At 31.7% G+C, this 26,691-nt stretch overlaps 2 protein-coding genes across 2 annotated transcripts; one reads left to right on the forward strand and one right to left on the reverse strand.

Annotated features, from left to right (window-relative positions):
* Positions 1-5,439: 5,439 nt before the first annotated feature.
* top3b (DNA topoisomerase III beta) lies at positions 5,440-24,893 on the forward strand. Its single transcript, XM_051111040.1, has 18 exons — positions 5,440-5,492; positions 5,590-5,700; positions 10,133-10,264; positions 12,082-12,188; positions 12,462-12,536; positions 12,639-12,835; positions 13,424-13,580; positions 13,693-13,806; positions 13,903-13,993; positions 14,537-14,691; positions 15,422-15,527; positions 15,943-16,089; positions 16,196-16,369; positions 17,700-17,828; positions 17,926-18,075; positions 19,562-19,662; positions 22,377-22,578; positions 24,315-24,893. Exons 2-18 carry the CDS (start codon positions 5,631-5,633, stop codon positions 24,791-24,793), a joined length of 2,586 nt encoding a protein of 861 aa, XP_050966997.1. The 5' UTR covers positions 5,440-5,492; positions 5,590-5,630; the 3' UTR covers positions 24,794-24,893.
* LOC127165993 (interleukin-17A-like) lies at positions 6,363-9,045 on the reverse strand. Its single transcript, XM_051111041.1, has 3 exons — positions 8,936-9,045; positions 7,049-7,224; positions 6,363-6,786 (listed from the first exon to the last, which is right to left on the reverse strand). Exons 1-3 carry the CDS (start codon positions 8,948-8,950, stop codon positions 6,567-6,569), a joined length of 411 nt encoding a protein of 136 aa, XP_050966998.1. The 5' UTR covers positions 8,951-9,045; the 3' UTR covers positions 6,363-6,566.
* Positions 24,894-26,691: the final 1,798 nt, after the last annotated feature.

Here is a 26,691-nt window from a genome sequence, read left to right on the forward strand (position 1 = left end):
ATAGATAATTTTGTATTAAATTGTAAGGATATTGAGCTCTTTATTTATATGGCCAAAAAGCTTGTAATGTAAATCAATGATATCTTTATAACAGTACAACAGATATATAAAATGCACATAAATATCACCAACACTCTGTATCTCCTAATAACATGTCCTGATGATGTTTGAAGAAAATAATTATAATTAAATCAAATCTCTGTAGTTTTTTTTTATTGTGGGGGAAAAAACATAAAATACAATGCAATACAATAAACAAATAAATGCTTCTCAAAAGCCTGATGCATGATATCACATTTTAACATGAATATTTTGTATTTATGAATACAAACCTATCCACCTTTTTCTTCCTGTAAGAATGGGCGTGGTCATTTGTACATTTTATGGGTGTGGTTTCCGGTCTCATCACCTCCTGTTTTTTTAGCCCCACAAAACAGCTCGTTTTGCTGTTTGATATTGCAAATATGTGTGTCTTGCCATATTATTTTAATGTATTATCCTAATTATGAACACACTGGTTTGTAATGCGAACAGTTTTACCATCTACTGCACGTTGGTTTTTTTTTTTTTTTTTTTTTGTTTGTTTTTTACGTCCATCAAATACTTTTTTTTTTATTGAACTTTAACGAAAACAACTACATACAGATACAACAATATATTTTACATACAAGAGCACATATATCCTTACATATCAGGGGAAGTAAGTGCACATATACATGTAAAAAAGAATACAATAAATTAATAAAAGTAAAAAAATAAAATAAAACATAAAATGAATAATAATAATAATAATAATACAAAAGAAAGGCTTTTTATATAAACAACTTGTACTTATTAAACAGCTGTATAGTCTTTTTTGCTTTTAAATTTTTACTTTTTTCTATTGTCTCCAAATATATTTTAATATCAACTTTAAATTGTTCAAAATTTGGTAATTTATCATTCCATTTGGCTTTATGAATATAGTAACGGGCAACTATAATAATCAAATCAAAGATAAATATAAAACTCTTATCACCTGCAAGTGAAAAACATTTTAGCATAATATCAACTTCCACAAGATCCACAGAAATCATAGCTTTTTGTTGTATATAATTATTAAGTTCTTTCCAAAATATTTGTGACTTAGGACATTACCAAAATAAGTGTCTACTGCACGTTGTTATTCTTCTCGTTATTTTCCTACAGCGTCTAATAAACCGGAAGTCTCAGCCATAGGCTAATTTTTGCGTTGAAGAAAAAGGTGGGTACGTTGCTTCAGTAAGTGTTCATAATGAAATATTTCTAACAATATAATTTACTCTTACGTTTACTTTGCTATTGCTATATTTTGACTAAAGTTTAAACTATCAGATGAAAAAAGCATGTATTTTATAATGTGTACTAAAGGGGTTTGATCATAATAATCAAGCAGATGCCTTAAAAATGTATCTATCAAACAAGACTCGCTTTATAGGGTTAAAGAGATAACATTGTGAATTTTCTTACGTTTTGCATGTAAGAAAGCTCTCTAGCTGTGTTGTTTTAATGCACATTTGTAAGTAAAGATCTTTAAAAAATTAAGATAAAACAAGACAACAAGATTTTCACTGTCCACCCTGTTACAACAGCACGGGTTAGATCATGTAAGTGAGTCACTCATCTTTACTGGCAACACTTTTAATGGTTAAGATCATTTCCCCCATCTTGCCAGTCAGTTCCTCCCTCCAGCTTTCATCCAACATATACAGTGTTGTTATGTTTATATTGTACATTTAAAAGGGAATCCATCAAATCCCCTTTAAATTTATCCGAGAGCGAAAGCGAATGAGCTCTGGAGAGCAAAAGAGAGAGAGAAACAGCAGCAAATAAGTGCTGTTTGTTCATCCATGTCTGTAATTTCATCCATCCTAGGCCCTGTAATCATTCACTTGTCTCTCTCTTTGTCTGCTGCTTTACGGTCCTCCTCTTTCAACGTGGTGCATGTTCTTTCGGTCTCAAACACGGCTTTTTTTTCTTGCTTTAAATGTGTTTATGTGTCTGTCTGTGAGTAAGAGAGGATGAAAGAGACAGAAAGAGGCAGAGAGTGCTGATGAAAAGTGGCCAATCATAGAAACTGTGACTCATCTCATGCAATCAGTGTCACACACATGCATGTACACGCAAAGCTCTTTGCGGATTGATGTTCTGAGTTTCTCCTTGACCATATATGCTCTGGTTTTGCACAATAAAATAGTGACAAAAAGGAACTGGATCATAATTTTATCAGTTTGTGTGTGTCAGCCAATAATCCGTGTGTTTGTGTGTGTGTGTGTGTGACAGTCCAGATGAGTCAATACTGGAGGAGGCAGGCATTGTGGGTTGGATAGGTTTAATTGATCACTCCGCTGAAGGAGACAAACTCACTTCCACCCTCCCTCTGCCATCTGTGGGGTCACAGGCACACGCTGATTTCAGCAGTGCGATGCACCGACTTGTCTTTTCCTTTTTTTTCCTTCCCCTTTTCTCGCTCATTTTTATAGATCAGCAATTCGGCATTGGACAGTTGACTAAACAAACTGGCTGAACAAATTGAACTGTCCTGTTCTGTATTTTCTAATTGGCAGGATTTTACATGAACATGTGCTGTCAGAGAGCTGAACTCAGATGCTGCAACAATCTGTTTGAGGGATCAAGAGATTCTCGTAATGTTACGTCGCCACCTAGTGGCCATTCAATGTGATTGCATGCATCAACACAGCCTACTTACAAAAATAAAATAAAATAAAATAAAAAATTCGTTAGAAAAACACTTTGACTGGTAGTGTATATATATATATATATATATAATAATTTTTCAAAATCTTAATAAAAAATTAAACGGGTCACTATATTTAATATTATTTTGTTACATTGTTATATTATTTATTGCTATATATCTATTAGTTTATTATTATTATTATTTTAAAAAATGTTATTATTACTTTTATTTAATTTTAATCGCTGTTTGTAGCCAGTGCAACATACGAAAATAAAATAAAATAAAATAAAATACAAGCTTGCTGAGCAGAGGATAATTCTTTTAAAAACATAAAAAAAACATTAAAGATTAAAAACATTAGTAAAAGGCCTAGTGGCCATTGAATTTGACTGCATGCATCAATACAAAATACGAAAATAAAATAATAAAATAAAATAAAATAAAATGCAAGCTTGGTGAGCAGAAGATAATTCTTTAAAAAACATTAAAATCTTACTTTTCAAAAACTTTCGACTGGTGGTGTATGTATAATATTTTTTCCGAAAATGGAAAAATTCATAGTGTTTCTGGAAAATTCATAGTGTTTATATAAACACTATGAAACCGATATACAATATATAAATTCAAAAATATAGATAATTTATACATTTATCATTTTTTTCAGTTTTTTAAAAATATTTTTAAAGTTCTCATTTTGTTTTTAATTAATTTGTGGTGGCCAGAATAATGGTCTCAAATAGTAAAACTTTAATTTGTCACTCTTTCTTGTTTTATTTTGTTGAATATATTTGTGTTTTATAAGTATTTTTATTGTTAAATACCACTGGAATACCATTAAATCGCATATAGTACATTTTAATGACATATGTGATGCAGATCTTGCCATTTTAAACATTAGTATTTCATATTTAAAAAATTATGTTCTTAAAAAGAAAAAGAAAAACAAGCTTTTTTAAATATATATATTTTTTTTTAAAAGTTAATAAAATTATTTTTTTTGTGACAGCTTATGTTGAATAAAAGTCTCCTAAATTAACTGTCTGATTTTCTTTTAACAGTGGAACAGTGTTGGTACGTTTTTGGCACTTTTTGTTGCCAAATATCCACTGGAGTGATAAATTGATTGATGCGAGTGGAAAAATGTGACAGCTAGCTAGTCTTCTAGAAGAAAAGTGACTACAAAATGACTACAAAACCTCACAAGCTCAGTTCTTTTGAAACTAGGAATGTGTACAGTGCACTGTATTGAACAACTGCGTGAGATTATAGGTAACAGAACTATATGTCAGTCACTATGTTGTCAATAGAGGCGCTCTGTATCAAAGAGAGGGAATCAAACAAGCTATTATAGAGCAAATCACTGTGATTGAATCTGCCTTGTCATGTGGAGAGTGGAAATGAGAGATGCTGTTATGTCAACATGCTCAAAGAAAACCACCTGACCCACTGAATTCTTCAAGGATGCAAACATTGACGGTAATCCTTTTTATATACAATAATTAAAAACTGAAATGCAAATGTTATGATTCTGAGTGGGTGACGACATCATCACAGAATGTTACAGTCTGCTTTCTGGATTGGCATGGAAACCAAAGTGGCCATATGGGCAGCCTCAATTAAATAATTATTTATTTTCCTTTTTTTTAAAACGTTGAGCATTGTTGAATATTTCTAAATAAATAAGAAAAAACTACATCTGTCACTGGTTGTTTTAATTCTAGGTAGACTACAGACCCTTGTTTTTAGATAAAAGCTTTTGGCCTTTTAGACGTTTTTTGAGTTAAACCTTTCTTATCACCACTGCATGAGGAATTTATGTTGCGTATTACGTGTTTACTTGCATGAAGTTTAATTTGTTGACTAAATAACCTTTTAACAAAACTATTGATAGTTCCCAGTTATTGATTATCTTCACATCTTCACATTTTCTGTGTATTTATAATATCTATTTATATATATTTATAGCCTACATATAATACATATATTGATATATTTAAATATGCAAATAAAATAATAAATTAATATGTATTATTTTAATCTAATAAATATTATATATATGAGTAGATTTTTTTCAGGTTTTGTTGATAAATAGAAAGTTCAGAATAACTGCATTTATCTGAAAAATAAATCTTTTGTAACATTATAAATATCTTTAGCATTTTATCATTACTTTTGATTAATTTAAAGCATCCTTGTTAAATAAAAGTGTTCATTTTTTATTATTTCTTTCCAAAGGAAAAAAAAAAAATTATACTGACTCCAAGCCTTTAAATGGTGTATTATGTTACAAAGGCTTTCATCAGGCTTATCATCAGATAATCCTGAAAAAATGTATTTAACTGTTTTAAATATTGATGATGATAATAATAATAATAATAAATGTTTCTTGAACAGCAAGTCACCATATCTGAAAAATTAAAAATATTCAGACAGAAAGCAGTTATTTTAAATAGTAAAAATATGTCACAGTATTACTATTTTTGCTGTATTTTCGACTGGTAGTGTGTATATAATAATTTCTCAGAATTTGGATAAAAATTAAACGGGTAATTATATATTGTTATATTGCTACGTTATTTATTATTTATTGCTATATATTTATTATTGTGTTATTATTATTATTATTATTTTTAAATTATTACTTTATATTTTAATCGCTATTTTAAATTTAGTAAACGTTTTCGTAAAACAGTGAGGGCTTTTATTTTGAAAAAATAAAACACGAACAACCCGGAAGTTAACATGCCTAAAGAAGTGGCTGCAGCACATACCGGTGTGTTATTATCTCGGTTGTTGGTCTAATAAGTCTAATTTTAGCCTTAGTTATTAACTTTGAAATAAGTTATTTACTTTTGTTATTTCATTGTCAGGTCCCGTTGATGTTTGTAACAGATAAGTAAAACCAGCAGCGATGAGGACTGTGTTTATGGTGGCTGAGAAGCCCTCTCTGGCTCAGTCCATCGCCAAAATCCTCTCTAAGGGTGAGTCTGTATGATCTTTAGAAAACATTACATATATACTGCATATAATTACAGGTCCCCTAATTATAAATACGAGGTTAATTGATTTGGTTTTCCACATTTATTTATCTCTTCAGCAGATGGACAGTTGATATTGCATTTTAAATGACACGCTAGACTACAAATATTTTTGAAAACATATTTATAATTATTTAGTTGTTTTCACGTGTTTGCACAGTAAGCTTTGTAATGCTTTTTTAATGCAGCAAATCAGAATATTAGAATGGTTTCTGAAGGATCATGTGACTGGAGTAATGATGCTAAAAAATTTAGCTTTGCATCACAGGAATAAATTACATTTGAAAATATATTAAAATAGAAAGCAGTTATTTTAAATAGTAAAAATGTTTTTGTTTTTTTTGGCTGTACTTTGGAGACTTATTTAAAAATCATTTAAAAAAACTTTTGACTAGTAGTGTACATTCCCTATTTGGCCACCTACTAAGAGTATATAATTATTATTATTATTATTTTCATTTATTAAACTTTCTTGACATCACACTTCTGGACTTTTAAAATAAGCAGGAAGAAAGTTACAGGGTTATTCATTTTTTACATGTTGTTTTAACATAAACAGGAGTCTTACATTTTGAGACATTTGTTTTCTCAATAACAGAAAGTCGTTTTTGTTACAAAAGTAGTTTATTTAATCACATTCACAAGCATTCAGCAACTCAAGACATCTATATTGCAGTATGTGCATTGTTGTTTTTTTAAGATAGTAAGCATTATTATTTAGTACACTTCTTTGTGGTTGACATTACAGTTAAGTGATGCTGTTGTAATAATTGAAATTGAATCCAATGCATGATTTGTTAGACTCAGCGTTAATTCTGTCTGGATGTAGCACATATACAGGCGATGTTCACATCCTCGAATTCCAGTGCGAAAGTTGGGCATCTTGGGTGTTTTCTGAGAAATGGCATTTTGATTGCAATTGGGATGCTCTCCATACTGAAAGAGCTGTCGATCCCCTTACAGGAATGACTGTTCAGGCAGTTTGCTTCATAGATGATCTGTGGCACACGGTCCAGGTCGATGTTCTCCCTGTTATTGGTGCGGAACAATATATAATCAGATGTATTCAGAATTTGGTGGTCTCTAATTGGCTTCAGAATGTCTTACAGATACGATTTTGTAAATTTGATGTCAGTTTAGACAATTACAGACTGTCAAATTCTGAATTGTTACAAAATTTTATAAGGAAATGATCTGATGTATCCTGTATCAAATGCACCTGCAGTTTACCTTCCCTTTTACTGGCTATAAATCCATATTTTAAAAAGGCTCAAAAATCTGCTGTACTCACTCGTAGCTCCATCCGGCGATGCTGCGTTCGTTGATCCTGCTAGGCAGGTTGATGAGCTGAGCGTGGTACTCTTTCAGTGTGGAGGAGCAGTAAGTGTGCTCCACGCACTGGGTCGTGATGGGATTGCACTGGCTGGGGTTCAAGACCAGCAGAAAAATGCTCAGGAGTCCTAGAATCTGAGCAGGAGAATGAGAAGTTCATGGACTGTGCTCATTCTGTAGCTAATGCCAAAATATAACGTCTGCATTCACAGATACAGTTCAGCAATGTTCTTTGGCATCATTAGTTAAAGAGTAAATATAGATTCAATGTGTCGCTTAGTCTATATTAAATGTATCAGTGATGATCAATGAATAAATATACACTACCAGTTAAAAGTTTTTGAACAGTAAGGTTTTTAATTAAAGTCTCTTCTGCTCACCAAGCTTCCATTTGTTCCAAAGTACAGCACAAACATTAAAATTTTGAAATATTTTACTATTTAAAATAAATATTTTCTATTTTAATATATTTTAAAATGTAATTCATTCCTGTGATTTTAAAGTTGCATTTTTAGCATTGTTACTCCAGTCACAAGATCCTTCAGAAATCATTCTAATATACTTATTTGGTGCTAAACGAACATTTATTATGTTGAAAACAGCTGAGTAGAATTTTTTTTAGGGTTCTTTGATGAATAGAAATTTTTGAAAGAAATGTCTTCATTATCACTTTTGATCAATTTAAAGTGTCCTTGCTAAATAAAAGTATTAATAAAGTATTAATAATTAAATAATAAATAATTTCTTTACAAAAAAAAAAAAAAAAATCAGCTTTGCTATGCAAATTTCAGCTTTGCCATGCAAGAAATAAATTACATTTAAAATATATTAAAATAGAAAATAGTATATTAAAATAGAAAAGTAGTTAAATAGTTTTAAATAGTGAAAATTTTGCTGTACTTTGGATCAAATAAATGCATTTTGACTGGTAGTGTAGTTTACTAAAACTTTGTCCTGGGCTTTCAGTTATAGTAATTTGATGTTTGTGAATCTGGTGTTTTTTGTTTGTTTTTGTTTTGTTTTAATAAATTTCTAATGAAGACTAAAAACAGATTTTATCCTAAACGATTAGCTAACTTTTAGGTTTGAATCTCGAGTTTTAGTTTAGCGATAGACCTAGTGGTATCTGCTAGGAATTTTGGCCAATTTAATTTTTCTAATTTTTCACATTTTTTTAAATTTAATTAAAATAAATTTTACTTTATTTTATTTTATTATTTTACATTTTGTTTTGTGAATTTTTTAAGAAATTAAGACTTTCAGCAAGGATTAATTTAACTGATCAAAAGTAAAGACACTGATCATGTTACAAAAAAATCTATGTATATTATGTAACGCCATACTTTTGAACATTTTATACATCTGAGAATCATGAAAAAATAAAATGCATGATGACTTACACAAAAATATTAAGCAAAACTGTTTTCAACATGTTGATAATAAAAAAAAATATTTTTTGAGCATCAAATCAGCCTAATAAAATCATTTCTGAAGTAACATGTGACACTGAAGATTGAAGTGATGATTTTGAAAATTCAGCTTTGCCATCAAAGGAATAGATTACATTTAAATTTTATTAAAATAGTAAGCAGTTGTTTTAAATGATAATAATATTTCACAGCATTGTTGTTTTTAATGCATTGTTGATCAAATAAATCCTGCCTTGATGACCATAAGAGACTTCTTTCTCCGAAACTTTTAAGCAGTAGTGTTACTAGTTGTATGTTACTGGCTGTATCAATGCAAATTTAAAAAGCGATTCAATCCAAGTAACTGCAGTTCACTAGTTCTGGCTCCTAGGTGATCTTGTGAGGCAAGTCTTATGAGATTGGTGTTGGAGACTTACCTGTAGCTGTTGCATGCTGGACAAACAGAGGTGAGGAGTTTAGCGAGAGGCTGGAGGCTTGCCGTGCCTGTAGGGAGTCCAATCCAAGTGTGTCCATCCTCGCCTTTTGGGCCTGTATTTATGTACCACCATCTCAATGGAGACCTCCAAAAATCTGTAGCGTAAGCCAGTGGTCAAAGAGAGAGGCCATCATCGTCATCATCATCAGGCTCATTCACAATGGACTCCATCATCAGAGTTCAGCCTTGGGAACAGCATCTCATTACCTGACGGCGACCGTTGACGTCATTCAGGTTTAACTCTGGAAAAGCACAAAATAGAAAAGAATGAATGAAAACAGTGATGCATAATCAGCTCTTCACTGTCTCATTTTACTTTATGATGGATCGCTCAATGCCAGCACCAATTAGACTGCTTTTAGTCTGCTGATTTGTCAGTGTCCACCATCAATGTTTCTGAAGGAGCGCTTATGCAGTAGTCAAGCTTACGTCATCATTTTAGTTGCTTTTGCAGACTTCGATGTTGTTATAGGCAGTTGTGATGAATGATAAAGATGCAACTTTTGTGGTGTCAATGGAATAAACAAAGTGTAAGGTTATGTTTGCATGATTGTTGTGTTAAAAGATTTACTTTTGTTCAAGTAAATGGGATAGTTCACTGAAAAATTAAGGTTCTGTCATCATTTTACATACCCTCATTTCATTCCAATCCTCTATGTATTTTTCTCTTTTGTTGAACATGAAAGAAAGTATTTTGAAGACTGATGGTAACCAAACAGTTTTGGGTCCCATTGACTTGGATGGTAAAGTAAATTGGACCTGAAACCGAAGAAATGCATTAAAGGGATAGTTCTCCCAAAAATGAAAACTCTGTCAGCAATTTCTCACCCTCACGTTGTTGAAAACCCGTAAAAAGCTTTCTGACCCTGCATAGACGGCAACGCAGCTACCACATTCAAGGCCCAAAAAGGTAGTAAGGTTAAAGTAGTCCATATGACTATCAGTGGTTCAACCGTAGTTTTATGCAGCTACGAAAATACCTTTTGTGCACAAAGAAACAAAAATAATGGATTATTCAACAATTTCTTTTCTTCTGTGTAAGTCTGTGACACGCATACATAAGAGTTTAGAATGACATGAAATTATAAGAAATGTATAAGATCTTTAAATGTTTCTTTTTATTGCTTTTCACTTACAGGTAGCTGTTCGACCCGAAAAGGCCTGAATGGAGCATGTTCAGTCCATGAGTACACAGGAAGCTTCATGGGCCAAAATGTGAGGTTCAAGATGACGTCAGTGTGTGGACATGTCATGAGTCTGGACTTTATCGGCAAGTATTTTGTCTTCAAAATGACTGCTTTGAAAATGCAGGCAACATCTGTAACTGTATGTGCAAGACAATGCAAACTACACTTATATCAGGGGCGTGTGCCTCCTCAAAATATTGGATGAGAAAAAAAACTGTAGTTCAAAAATAAAACAATGCTAATATTTCAAAATATAGCATTAAAAAGTGTATTAATCACTTGTTTTTCTAAAGAAACATGGTCCAAACACAGCACCAGCAGGTAAAGTTACAACGGGAGTCTGTGTCTCTCTCGCCTCCCCTGAGCTCATTGAGTTTTAACAGACCATGCCGTGGGTTTGCTGGGGGTGGTTGAGAATGGATGGGAGAAAGTCAGTCACATGACAGGAGGCAATGACTGGTTATGATCGGCTGTGATTGGTTCATGCGATAAATCCTGCCTCTTGTGTTTGCTAATCAGTTTGACTGAACAATATCATGGCGTTAATGGGAAGACCAATTAAAAAAATTAAATAAACAACTCACACACATAGATATAATCAATTTAAATTAGACTTAAAATGGCCTGAAAACATAATGTGTGGGAGTTTTTAGTGAGTAATCAGCTTGGTGAAATTTAAAGCAAATCTCGGTGTGTCTGTGACGAATATTTTTCGACTATATGTGACCCTGGACCACAAAACCAGTCATAAGGGTAATTTTTTAGAAGTTGAGATATATACATACAAGCCGCGTAAGCTTTCCATTAATGTATGGTTTGTTAGGATAGGACAATATTTGGCTGAGACACAAATATTTGAAAATCTGGAATCTGAGGGTGCAAAAAAAATCTAAATATTAAGAAAATCGCATTTAAAGTTGTCCCAATGAAGTTCTTAGCAATGCATATTACTAATCAAAAATTACGTGGAAATGTACAAAATATCTTCATGGAACACGACCTTTACTTAATATCCTAATGATTTTTGGCATAAAAGAAAAAGCGATAATTTTGACCCATGCAATGTATTGTAATGATATACGTCTTATGTTGCACGGGTATGTTTGAGGCAATAGCCAAAAATACATCAGATGGGTCAAATTTATCTATTTTTCTTTTGTGCCACAAGTCATTAGGATATTAAGTAAAGATCATGTTCCATGAAGATATTTTGTACATTTCCTACTGTAAATATATCAAAACGTATTTTTTAATAAGTAATATGCATTGCTATGAACTTCATTTGGACAACTATAAAGGTGATTTTCTTAGTATTTTGAATTTTTTGCACTATCAGATTCCAGATTTCCAAATAGTTGTACCTCGTCCAAATATTGTCCAATCCTAACAAACCATACATCAATGGAAAGCTTATTTATTCGGCTTGCAGATGATGTACAAATATCAATTTTGGGAAATTTACACTTGTGACTGGTTTTGTGGTCCATGGACACATATTTACTGGCAAATATGTATTTATTAATGACTGATGATCCGAAAAATTAAAAAATAGTTGAAAGTGTACTATTAAAAAGAATAGCTGAACGTAAGTTCACAAATAAAATATATTCTTTAAATTGTTACTGCCTTGAGTTATTATTTTGGAATAAATGTAAAATGCTTAAAAAAACACTAAACTAATGAGATTCATACTTGACTTTAATAAATAGAACATTGATTACAAAGTAAAAATAACAATTAATTAAAAAAATACAAATAAAAAATAAAATATATATATATTGTTTATTTAACCAGAAAAATGTGACTGGGACATGAATTTACATTCTCCTCATTTCAGAACATAAACGCACACCACTGACTAATATTTTTTTTTATTTTTCCTATCCTTAATGTTTTGCAGGAAAGTATAACAACTGGGATAAAGTTGATCCAGCTGAGTTGTTCAGTAAAGCTCCAACTGAGAAGAAAGAAGCAAACCCCAAACTAAATATGGTCAAATTCCTTCAGGTGACTTTACATTTCATTACCTGACTGATTATGGTGTATCTATTGTCTAAAATAATTAAACATTTAGACAAATTACATTTAAAGACAACATGCCTGTCAAAGAATTTATTTACATACTAAAAATTGAGTTTTATTCTATAAATATTATATAATGTAATTATATATCAATAAATTTTAAGATAATAGTTTAACAATTAAATTTTACAATTGTCTTAACATATTTAAAAACCCTTCCATGAATCTTTAAATAATAAAGTTGCTGTTTATTAACAGGTTGAAGCGAAAGGTTGTGACTATGTCGTCCTGTGGTTGGACTGTGACAAGGAAGGAGAGAACATTTGTTTTGAGGTTAGTCTGAATCTATTGAAAGAAAATGCAAACTAAGATTGTCCGCGTAACTCTTTTTCTGAGTGTGCATTTTCTTTATTTGTTTGTGCTGTATCATCTCAGGTGTTGGATGCCATCCAGCCTCTAATGAATAAGTCTTTCGGTAGTGATCGTACCGTGTATCGCGCCAAGTTCAGCTCCATCACAGACACAGATATCTGTAACGCCATGAACCGACTCGGAGAACCCAACAAGAATGAGGCTCTGTCTGTAGATGCTCGTCAGGAACTGGACCTCAGAATCGGCTGTGCTTTCACACGGTATGAAAGAGGTCATCTGGATAGAGCAGACCTGCTTTTAAATTCATTTTTTTCTTATACCATTACAATACAGTCTTGTTTTGTGCAATATACAGTGCTGTTGAAAAGTTTGGTGTTGGTAAGATTTTTAGGTAACACTTTACAATAAGGTGTCATTTGTCAACATGAACGAACAATGAACAATACATTTATTACACTATTTATTAATTTTTGTTAATGTTAGTTAATAAAAATATAGTTTATTGTTAGTTCACAGAGCATTAACTGTTAACAAGCACAACTTTTATTAATAAGTGGTTTTAATAATGCATTAGTAAATGCTAAAATTATCATTAACTTAGACTTTTGTTGAATAAAAAGTTCAAAAGAACAGCATTTATTTGAAAAAAATGTTTTATAACATTTTAAATGTATGTACTGACACTTTTGATCAATTTAATGCATCCTTGATGAATAAAATTATTAATTTTTTTTTAAGATTTTTTTTTTCTTGGCCTGAAGCTTTTGAACAGTAGTGCGTTTGTCAAGCTGTTCTAATAAAAGGTAATAGTAGGTTGCTCACACTTAACCATTGTCTCTGATTTTTAGTTTCCAGACCAAATACTTCCAAGGGAAATATGGGAATTTAGACTCTTCTTTGATCTCGTTTGGTCCCTGTCAGACTCCCACACTGGGTTTCTGTGTGGAACGGCATGACAAGATCCAGTCCTTCAAACCTGAAGCGTACTGGGTCGTACAGGCAAAGGTCAGTTTACTGCTCAAATAACAAAATTTTCAAAATGATTTTACAGCATAGCTATTTGTTATATCACATTGCATTCTTGATTTTCTGCATTTTCCATTATTTGCGCACACAGGTTTTTAGAGGCAAGGACAGTCCACTCATCTTGGACTGGGACCGTGTGCGAGTTTTTGACCGAGATGTTGGTCAAATGTTTGTTAACATGGCAAAAACTGCTAAGGAGGCTAAAGTATGTTTTTGTATTCATTTCATATTTCAGTGATCCTAGATGTGTTAAAGCACTACAAGTGTAACTGCATGAGTTACAGTGTGTCTTTTCTTGCAGGTTGACTCTGTGTCTAAGAAAGAAAAAGCCAAGCAGAGACCTCTCGCATTGAATACAGTGGAGATGTTAAGAGTGGCCAGCTCTGCGTTGGGTAGGCAGCTTCCCTTTTGATATTAAATATGAATGCACAAATCAGAAATAGAGCAATAGAAATAGTGTTTTAATGAGGAAAGACAAAGAAAGGAGACAATAAAACCAACCATTACTTGTGGAATGTAATAACCAGTTGTGCTATTGAAGTTTATGTGGTTTAGGACTCTAGTAACGTCACTTTTATATTGAAGTACTGATCACATAAAACTCATTAGACTGGAAATAGTTAACACTCACTGCTGTTCAAAAGTTTGGGTTGGTAAGATTTTTAAATGTTTTTCAAAGAAGTCTCTTCTGCTCACCAAGGCTGCATTTATTTAATTAAAATATGGTAAAAACTGTAATATTGTGAAATATTATTACAACTTAAAGTAACTGTTTTCTGTTGTAATATATTGTAAAATGTAATTTATTTCTGTGATGCAAAGCTGAATTTTCAGCAGCCATTATTCCAGTCTTCAGAAATCTTTTTGATATACTGACAGCAAAAAAAAAACAATAACTGCATTGTATATGTGATTTTTGTCTGTGTATTTCTCAGGAATGGGTCCCCAGCATACTATGCAGATAGCAGAGCGTCTCTACACACAGGGTTATATCAGTTACCCTCGAACAGAGACGACACATTATCCTGAAAACTTTGACCTGAAGGGCACCCTCAAACAACAGGCCAACAGCTCCTTCTGGGGAGAAACGGTGAATAAGAGCTTTTTCCTCAAACCTAAAGAGATGACTTAAAATTAACTATTTTTAGACCTATTTTATGCTTTAAGTCTGTAAAAAAACATGTAGTTAGTGAATTAATATGCTCTTTAATGATGAATATTGTATAGTATATAAATTCGAGAGATGTGTTTTTGTACAAAGTTTAATTGTATTATTTTGTTTATTATTTTATTTTGTAACATTTTTATTATTATAATATATTTGTGACCTTGGACCACAAAACCAGTGTTGAGTAGCACGGGTATATTTGTAGCAATAGCCAACCATGCATTGAATGCGTCAAAATTATACATTTTTCTTTTATGCCAAAAATCAGTAGGATATTAAGTAAAGATCATGTTCCATGAAGATATTTTGTAAATTTCCTACTGTAAATATATCAAAACCTAATTTTTGATTAGTAATATGCATTGCTAATAACTTCATTTGGACAACTTTAAAGGCGATTTTCTCAGATTTCAGATTTTCAAATAGTTGTGTCTTGGTCAAATAGTGCCCTATTGTAACAAAAAATAATATAAATAATATAATGTATCTCAATTTCTCAAAAACAAAAAAAATTAACCCTTATGACTCATTCTGTGGTCCTGGGTCGCATATAGCCTTTAATCGTGAAGTGGCATTAAAAAAATGCCGCTTTTAATGTAAAGTGATTAATATTGTCTTATGAAAATGCTTATGTGTGTGTTTGTGTATACAGGTAAAAGCCCTGCTCTCTGAGGGCATTAACAGGCCAAGGAAAGGAGTGGATGCAGGGGACCATCCACCAATCACACCCATGAGAGCCGCCTCTGAAAGCGAGCTAGGTACGACTGTCAGACTGCCTATTTTCACATTTATGTATCTGATATTGACATTTCTAGCACACAAATACTGTACAAAAAATACACAGGTCATATTATGATTCTGATATCTAACATTTTAGAACAAGATCCTTGGTCCTGTTTTTAATTATTTAATAAAAGGAGGGAAATATAGACTAAAGTATATATGTGTATTTATTTATTTATTTTTAATGAAAGCTTAAGTAGTGAAACATGTAACATATATACATGTTCATTCGAAAGTTTGTCCAGTAAGGTTATTTATTTATTTATTTATTTTTTTTGTGAAATAAATATTTTATTAGTAATATTATATTAGTATATTATTATAATTATATTCCTTAGTATATTATAATATTTTATTCAGCAACAATGCAAAATGTTTTTGTCTCTGCAGGCAGCGATGGCTGGCGTTTGTATGATTACATCACAAGACACTTCATTGCCACGGTCAGCCCCGACTGTAAATACCTGCAGACCACAATTTCCTTTAGCATCGCCACAGAAAGCTTCACATGCAGCGGGAAGACGCTCATCTCTGCTGGTACGTGCAGTCATCAGATCAACTAGTTTAATGTTTATTTACCTTTACCTTTATTATATTATATTCTAATAGGGATATGATGCTTATTAATATTTGTTGCAATCAGGATACACTGAGGTGATGCCCTGGCAGGGTATTCCACAGGAAGAGGCCTTGCCGGTGTGTGAGAGAGGAGACACATTCACAGTGGATGAGATCAAACTACTGGAGAAACAGACCAATCCACCAGACTACCTGACTGAGGCCGAGCTCATCACACTCATGGAGAAACACGGCATCGGTAGGATCGGTTTCATTCATGCTGACAACCTTAAAGGGGTCATCGGATGCAAAGTTCACTTTTACATGTTGCTTGAACATTAATGTGTGTTGGCAGTGTATGTACACATCTACCCTATAATGATAAAAATCCATGCAGTGGTTTCGAGCCATTCTCAGATCACACTGACAGAGGCCGCTCCCACGATAGTTAATTGAAATGAGCGTCTAACCTCAGACCCACTCTAAATCAGCTGTAACAGTCTGACCTCCATTGTTTGGATGCCGGAGCAGGGATATAAGTTAGACAAGAATATCTCGATTGAGCGATTGAGGTGTTGTGTTGCTGGATGTAATAATGAACACAGTGGTCGTCATTTACTCCTGACATCTAACCCGCTGAAGATGCAGTGGATTACGTTTGTTTGTGAATGGAATGCACCTCCCGATCTACATAAATGTGTCTATGTTCGCGCGAATCATTCATGATCCAGGTTCATCTACAGCAAAAGTGAGTTTAGTGGCTAAATGCGGCTAAAGTAAACAGGCTCGTCACTCCACAGAGAGAAGAGATGGACAGGGTGAGCAGAGCTCATTAACATTTAAAGCAACCTTGACCAGAACAGTATGATTTTTTACACATAAATTGAGAATTTTTAACCAAAGTATATTATAGACTTTTCATTAAGACCCTAAAGAATCATATCAACTTATGGAAAATGGGCATCCGATGACCCCTTTAACAGATTCGTCAACAAACAAGCAATAAATAAAGGATTTCATTTATGTGACCCTGGACCACAAAACCAGTCATAAGGGTCAATTTTTTGAAATTGAGATTTATACGTCATCTGAATTGATGTGTGGTTAGTTAGGATAGGACAATACTTGGCTGTGATACAACTATTTGAATATCTGGAATCTGAAGTTTTTAGCAATGCATATTACTAACCCAAGATTAAGTTTTGTTATATTTATGGTAGGAATTTTAATAAATATCTTCATGGAACATGATCTTTACTTAATGTCCTAATGATTTTTGGCATAAAAGAAAAATCAGTGATTTTTACCCATACAATGTATTGTTGGCTATTGCTACAAATATACCTGTGCTACTTATGACTGGTTTTATGGTCCAGGGTCACATATTTTATGCCTGATATGCACTTATAATATATGTTTTCCCCCCTCTTGGTTCATGTACTGCCACTGTACCCCACTGTCGTAACTTGCATGCAGAATTCATAGCACAGTGACTTCTGAAAAGTGTTTCATACATCATTATTCATGATATGGTATTTTTGTGAGTTTGTTATTATGTAGACTGCATTAACAAATGATTCTGCCTCTAGGTACGGATGCCAGCATCCCCGTCCACATTAACAACATCTGCCAAAGGAACTATGTGACGGTAGAAAGTGGCCGCAAACTTAAACCCACCAACTTGGGGATTGTTCTGGTACACGGTTACTATAAAATTGGTAAGGAAAAACTTTATGACCACAAGTATTTAGTTGGTGTGTGCATGACTCATTTGTTATGCTTATCATTTTCCTTGTATATCTGTATGTGTGTTAGATGCAGATTTGGTGCTGCCCACCATCCGCAGTGCTGTGGAAAAACAGCTGAATCTGATAGCTTTAGGAAAGGCAAACTTCCACCAGGTCTTACAGCACACTCTAGATATCTTCAAGAGGAAGTTCCACTACTTTGTGGACTTCATTGCAGGTAATGTCCCACAATGCCAATGTATGCAAAGAATTATGCTACCAGTCAAAAGTTTTTGGACAGTGCAATTTTTAATGTTTTTTAAAGAAATCTCATCTACTCACCAAGCATGTATTTATTTGATCCAACATACAGCAAAAGCAGTAATGTTGTGAAATATTTTTACTATTTAAAATAACTGTTTTCTGTTTGAATATATTTTTAAATGTAATTTATTCCTGTGATCAAAGCTACATTTTCAGCATCATTACTCCAGTCTTCAGTGTCATTATTCTTCAGAAATCATTCTAATATTCTGATTTGCTGTTCAAGAAACATTTTACTATTATTATTATCAATATTTAAAACAGTTAAGTACATTTTTTTAAAGAATTCTTTGATGAATAGAAAGATTTAAAAAATCAGCATTTATCTAAAATTAAAAGCTTTTGTAACACTATACCATTCAAAAGCTTGGAGTCAGTATACATTTTTTTTTTTTTTTTTTTTTTGAGAAAGAAGTTATAGAAATTAATACTTTTATTTAGCAAGGATGCTTTAAATTGATCAAAAAATGATGACATTTAAAATGTTACAAAATATTTCTATTTCAGATAAATGTGGTTCTTCTGAACTTTCTATTCATCAAAGAAACCTGAAAATATTCTTCTCAGCTGTTTTCAACATAATAATAGTAATAATAACTGTTTTTTGAGTAGCAAATCAGAATATTAGAATGATTTCTGAAGGATCATGTGAGCTTTGAAATCACAGAAATAGATTTTAACAATTTAAAATATATTAAAGTAGAAAACTGTTAGTTTGAATAGTAAAAATATTTCAAAATTTTACTTTTTTTGCTGTATTTTGGATAAAATAAATGCAGGCTTGGTGAGCAGAAGAGACTTTAAAAGAGACTTTAAAAAACATAAAAAATCTTACTGTCCAAAAACTTTTGACTGGTAGTGTAATTTGTTGCAGTATTTCTGCACCATTTTAAAAATACATTTTTAGAACGTTTATGTGAGGTTTATTTCCAATAAACCTAGTCCTGCTTTTTTGATGCATTGAAATACATTTAAATCCTGTCATATGTAAGCCTGACATATGATGGACATTTCACTAGGTGGAACAAAACCCAAACTGAGCATAAACATGCAATTTGGTGCAGTTGCTAATAATTATATGGCCAACAAGTAAGGTTGCATAAAAGTATGAACTATGAATCACAGAAGGCATGTAGTTAATTGCGTGCAGGAGGTTTTTCAGCGAAGTTTTGCTCATGTTGCTCATTTGAGGCCATTTTGAGAAATTCACCAATGGAATATTATAAAGCAGGCGTCATAGGGTTAAAAAGCGACTGGCTTAAATTGTTCATCAGGCTCACTTTTAGGTGTTTTTTTTAGGCATTTAGATTGTTTTAACACTAATAATCCCTTATCAGTGTGCATTATTTTGTTTTCGCTAATTATTGACTCTTAAAACATGTTCTGAATGTTTTTAACAGGCATGGATGAGCTGATGGAGGTGTCCTTTTCTCCCATCGCCGCTACTGGGAAACCTCTCTCGCGCTGTGGCAAATGCCATCGCTTCATGAAGTATATCCAGGTCTGTAAGGACTCACATTGCCCTAAAACTAAAATTTCACAGTATTACTGTTTTTACCGTATTATTGATCATATAAATGCAGCCTTAATAAGCATGTCTAAGACTCAGTTGAGTATAATGGTTATTAGTAACCGAGAGGGGATTGGGTAAGAGGTCAGAGCTCTTGGCTTGTAATAAGAAGGTCAATGCCCTCTTTGATGACTCAAAATCCTAACATGGGTCAATCAGGAGTTAATGGTAAGATCAGGGCCATGGATTACACTACAGACATGGTGTTGCAATCATTTGACTCGAGTGCTGTGCAGCACTGAACTTTGCATCATTTTGAGACAAACATGTTTTCGTTAAATATCTCACATTCCCCATCTAAATCATACTGTCATTGGTTCAAACTGAAGGTCATGTTGACAAAGAAAGCAGCTAAAGAAACAATGTCTGTACATGCTATGATCTGTATACTGTGAAAGCAAATTAGCAGTGTTGGACATGTTACTTCAAAAAGTAATTAGTTATAGTTACCAGTTACTTCTCACAAATAGTAACTAGTTAGTAACTGAGTTACATTTAATATAAAGGTAACTAATTACCAGGGAAAGTAACTATTGTGTTACTTTAAAAAAAAAAAAAAAAAAAATTGGGATGGCCCAATATTAAATATGTTAAATTAATGAAATTTCTAGTTTACTCACCAGATACATAAAGCTTAATGGCACAGTTTTTTAAATATTTGAATGTACACCAGTCATTCAAGCATCATAATATGACATTATGATAATTTAGCATTAAACTTTAGTAATTAGTAATTAAACTTTAAATATTTTAACCAACTTTAAATACTTTATAACCATGTATGAAATGCATATTTGTCATATTGACTGAACTTAGGACTGGTGGTGGTGCTTAAAATATTGTTTGTATAAAAATTGTTTCTATAGAAAGGGGGGGGGCGGACTAAAAATAATGCTGAAAAGATAACAATGATATCGTTTACATGTAGCGTGTCTATTCTGCATGGTATATAAGAGTCTCTCGCTCTGTATCTTTCTTTGTGTGTGTGTGAGACAAAGCGACGGCTAGTCGTGTGCCTTCAAACAAGAGTTTACGGTTTGTCAAATACAGGTCCGCTGCGCATCCATTCAGATGAACTTATCATAATAGCATAATAATATTTTAATAACACCACATTTTATTGTCAGTAACGGTAACAGTGTTGTAATGGGGGTAACCGTAATTAGTTTGATTACACATTACTGAAAAAAAAATATATTTATAAAACGCTGTATGTTTATAACATCACTGCAAATGAGACGACTGTAGCCTCACCTGCCCAAAGAGATATCGAATTTTCCTAGATCTTTTGAAAAGTTCTGAATTCAAAACATCATGATCAGTCCAAAAACACCCTCAACAGCTTGCTGCATATTTCCATAGATTTCCAAAATCAGACAGATTAATATGCTACCAATTAAAAGTCTGGGGTCAGTCAGATTTTTTCTTTGAAAGAAATTTCTGAAAGAAGTCTCTTTTATTCAGTGAAAATGCAAAAAAAAAAAAAAAACTAATATTTTGAAATATTACTACAATTTAAATTAGCTGTTTTCTATTTTAATATTTTTTAAACTAATTTATTCCTGTGATGCAAAGCTACATTTTTCAGCATCAATACTCCAATCTTCAGTGTCACATAAACTTTCAGAAATCACTCTGATATGCTTGCTCAATAAATATTTTTTATCATTATCAATGTTGAAAACAGTTAGTTGTGCTGCTTAATAATTTTGTGAAAACCGTGATATATTTTTTAGGATTCTTTGATGAACAGAAAGTTCAAAAAGAACATTTCTTAAAAGAAAAATGTTCTGTAACAAATGTCTACTACAATAAATGTCTCATTAGATGCATCCTTGTGTGTCCCATCACATATCCATATGCACAATGCTTTGTACAGTTTTTAAAAATATGACATCAGGTTGAAAGTAAATTATGTTGGTTATGCACAAGTAATGCAGCTGAAGTTTTTGATGACTCATTTTAAATGAAAGGGCATCCCGGAGTATCCGCTCTGATGCACTTTGGGCTTTTAGGCAGACTCTCATGTCTCTTTTGCTCTTTCCGCCTATACTTGTGCACTTGAAAATGACCTTCAGCAAGGAAGCATTTTACCTAAATGGTGGCCTGTGTCCATCTGAATGTGGAACAAGTCACAAATTATTCATCAGTGTCCCTCATCATTCAAATTAGACTCTAGGCTGCTGGTTTAATGTCCTTGTTAAATGGACTTCAATGTCCACCGTTTGCGTAAGTGAGATTAATGCTGATTTTCTCAAGCTAAATGTACTGAGTGAAGTCCAGCCACACTGTAGAGAACTTTACTGTTACTTTTTCATTTTTGACTGTAAAATATGTAGGAAATTAAGTTAGATTAACTTAAAATATGTAAGTCAATAAATGTTGGTAGTTGGCTTTTTTAGTCAGCTTGAATGCAAGGTCTAAGAAAACGTCTTAAATATTTATTATTATTCAAATATATTTTCATAAGTATTAAATGTTATGTTCCAGTAAGCAAACATAAAATCAATGTATTCTACTGCTACAAAAAGCGGAGTCAAATGATACCCAGATGGCCTTTTACAGGTTTATCATGGTGTAGTGTCAAATACAATCTGTAAATTTACCATTGTCTGGTCTAAACTGTTTTTTCTAATCACTCCCAGGCCAAACCTAGTCGTCTGCACTGCTCTCATTGCGATGAAACCTACAGTTTGCCTCAGAATGGAGCCATTAAGCTGTACAAAGAGCTCAAGTGTCCCCTGGATGAGTTTGAGCTGGTGTTGTGGACCTCGGGTTCTCGTGGCAAAAGCTACCCTGTGTGTCCATACTGCTTCAGCAACCCTCCCTTCAGAGACATGAAGAAAGGTAAGAGAAAGCTCTGATTCGCAAATCACCTTGTTTTGGAGTGATTCTTTAATCAGGATTCCTTCAAATGGTGTTTAATTTAAATATAAAGTTTTTTGCTTTTTAAGTTTTTTAAGTTTATGAAAAAAAAAAGGTTTGTTTCCAGTAAATGTATCAACAGTAGAAATATAGTTATTACATATTATTAAATAATAAATAAATGAATTGTTAAATAGAAAATATCATATAATTTAAATATGTTGTATATTTTATATATATATATATCTTTTTTTTGTAAAGAAATTAATACTGTCAAAAGTGGCAGTAAAGACACATTTTTACAGAATTTTATTTCTGATGAATGCCATTTCTGATGAATGTAGTTATTAATGTACAATAAATATAAAATGTATACATTTTATGTAATTAATATGAATTATAATGAAATTAATACAATTTTATGTAATTTATAAATTGTTTCAAAGTGACAGTAAAGATGCATTTTTACAGAATTTTATTTCTGACGAATGCTGTTAAAATGTATTTATTTATTCATTTACAATAAATATTAAATGATTACATTTTATAGAATTAAAAATAGTTCTGTTTTATTTCTGATGAATGCTGTTAAAATGTATTTATCTATTAATTTACATTAAATATTAAATGTATACATATTACATAATTACAAATATTAAATTATACACTAAAAGTCAGTAATTTTTTTTAAAGAAATAATATTTATAAATTGATCAAAAGCGACAGTAAAGACATTTTTACAGAGTTTTATTTCTGGTGAATGCTGTTAAAATGTATTTATTTATTAATTTACATTAAATATTAAATGTATACATATTACATAATTACAAATATTAAATTACACGCTAAAGTCAGTAATTTTTTTTAAAGAAATAATATTTATAAATTGATCAAAAGCGACAGTAAAGACACATTTTAACAGTTTTATTTCTGTTTTATTAATGCCATTTCTGATTAATGTATTTATAAATTTACAATAAATATAAAATGTATACATTTTGTGTAATTAATATGTATAATAAATATATTATACAATTTTATGTAATTTATAAATTGTTTAAAAGTGACAGTAAAGATGCATTTTTACAGAATTGTATTTCTGATGAATGCTGTTAAAATGTATTTATTTCTTAATTTACATTAAATATTAAATGTATACATATTACATAATAAAAAATATTAAATTATACGCTAAAGTCAGTAATTTTTTTCACGTAATAGTATTTATTATTGATCAAAAGTGACAGTAAAGACATTTTTACAGAACATTTTTACAGAATTTTATTTCTGATGAATGCTGTTAAAATGAATACATTTATTAATTTACAATAAATATTAAATGTATAGATTTTATATAATTAAAAATATTAAGCTAAAGTCAGTTGTTGTTCTAAAGAAATAATATTTATAAATTGATCAAAAGTAGAGACAGTAGAGACATTTTTACAGAATTTTATTTCTGATTTCTACAAATAGAAACATCTTAATGTCTTTTTGAACAGTAGTGTGTATATATAAAATATATAATATACCTAGAAAAAGTAGCTTTTTATAAATGTATTATAGAGGTGCAGTTAAAAAGACTGGGTGGGGGATTCTGACATCCTGGCAAATGTAACCTTTTTAGCACTTGCTGAAACAGGAAAAAAATGCTCTTAAAACTTCTCCTACTGGAAGAACAGTCCTTATTATGTGATTTCTCTTTCTGTTCGGGTCAGGGATGGGCTGTAATGAGTGCACACACCCTTCCTGTCAGCACTCCCTCAACTCTCTTGGCATCGGTCAGTGCGTTGAATGTGAGACGGGCGTCTTGGTCTTCGATCCCACCTCTGGTCCGAAGTGGCGTATGGCTTGCAACAAATGCAACGTGGTGGTGCATTTCTTCGAGCACGCCCATAAAGTGCAGGTGTCCCAGGACAGCTGTGATTCCTGCGAGGCCTCCCTGGTCATAGTGGACTTCAACAAGACACGCTCACCATTGCCTGACGGTGAAACGCAGCACACCGGATGCGTGTTTTGTGACCCTGCGTTCCAGGATCTGGTCGAGCTGAAACACGCGACCATGCGGCATCCCATGCACCGGGCCGGGGGAGCCCGCAGAGGGAGAGGGAAGGGACGAGGGAGGAGGCCCATGGGGAGAGGGAATCCTAAAAAGCCTAAAGATAAAATGGCAGCCCTGGCAGCGTATTTTGTATAGAATGTTTACCTGTTTTGCAGTAGAAAATCAAAGCTGGCTTAATTGGACTTAAAGTGCAAACTAAAAATATGAAAATGGCAATAAAGTTTTAGTTTAACAGGGTCTGTGTTGTACATTTGTCTGTGTTTTTATGGCTTATTTGCATATTGAATATAAGCTTATTATGCTCACCAACACTACATTTTATGTGATCAAAAATACAGTAAAAACAGTATCATTGTGAAATATTATTAGTTAGTTTTGTTTTCTATTGGAATGAATTCTGAAGGATCTTTTGACACTGAAGACTGGAGTAATGATGCTGAAAATTCAGCTTTGTCTGGATCTTGGCCTTCGTCTGCTCCTAGCCAGGTTTATGTGCATATCATGTAGGTCAGAGGTTTTCAGTTTTTCAGGTTGCACGTTTAAAAAAAAAAAAATCATATATTTTCAAATATAAAGATGCATTCTGTGAAAACTTTATATTATAATATATATATTGTTATATATGTGTATGAAATAATATTTAATGTTTTTAAAAAATTATTTTATTTTTTATTTTTCCTCCCTCTCTCTCTCTCTCTCTCTCTCTCTCATCTTTTCCACAGACCCTCTAGCACTCCCTTCTGGCCCCTGAGGGTTCATTCATTTTTTTTATTATGATTTTTATTATTTTTTTATTATAATATTGTGTGTATAAAATGATATTCAGGGTTAAAAAAAAATAGTGTCTATTGTTACAATATTTTTTTTCTATTGATTACTGTTACGTATTTTATTTTATTTTATTTTATTTTATTTTATTTTATTTTATTTTATTTTATTTTATTTTATTATTTAACATTTTCATTTAACAATTTTTATTTAAATTTTAAAAACGTAAATTTTTTAAATAAATAAATAAAATACAGATTTTTTCCCCAGACCCTCAACAACTCCCTTCTGGCCCCCGGGGGTTATTTTATTATTTTTTATTATAATATTATGTGTATAACATAATATTTCAAAGAAAATTTGTGTCTATTGTTACAATATTGTTTTTTTCTATTAACTACTATACTATTATGTATATTTATTATTTTTATTATTTTAGTTTTTTTATTTAATGATTTTTTTTAAAAGTTATTTTAATATGAAAAATATTTTATTCAATTTATGTATGTATTTAGTATGTAGAGCTTTTTTTATTATTATTTATTTAGTGTTATTCATTTTTTATTTTCAACTGTTTTCTTTTCCACAGACGCTCTAGTACTCCCTTTCGGCCCTGGGAGTTCTTTTATTTATTTATTTATTTATTTATTAAATAATATTTTATTTTAATAATTAATTTATTTACTTAGATCTAATGTTTTATTTTTTTTTTTTTTATTTTAACATTTTTTTTGTTGTTTTTCTTTATACTTAACTAAACTTTCTCGAAAGCTTTGCATCACAAGAAAAAATTACATTTTAAAATATATTCAAATAGAAAACATCTAGGTTACTAGCGTTTTTGAACATGCTACCACAACAATAGCATCTTTCTTGTTAACTTGCATGTACCAATATTATTTTGATATATTATAATATTATTAATATAATTTCTATCATTTTTTTTTACAATGTTTAACTGATCGAATTATGCAAACAATATTAAGAAAATTAAAAAAAGTAAATAAAAGGTTACAGAGTTTAATATAGCAAAAAAATAATACTATCAATATGTTTAAGAATAACAGTTTAAATAACTTTAGGTTTAGGTAAAAAATAAAAGTAGTTTTCTATGTCAAAAATAGCTGTTTCGTTTCTTTCCATATTGAGCGGTTGACTTGGCTTATGAATATTAATTACGTTACGTGAGTAGCTGGACGCTCGTTGGTTAGCTCGTCAAAAGGAATTCATTAATATTCATAAGATCGTTCTGTCGCCGCCCACAC

This window comes from Labeo rohita, chromosome 5, assembly GCF_022985175.1.
Source record: "Labeo rohita strain BAU-BD-2019 chromosome 5, IGBB_LRoh.1.0, whole genome shotgun sequence".
Classification (NCBI taxonomy): domain Eukaryota; kingdom Metazoa; phylum Chordata; class Actinopteri; order Cypriniformes; family Cyprinidae; genus Labeo; species Labeo rohita.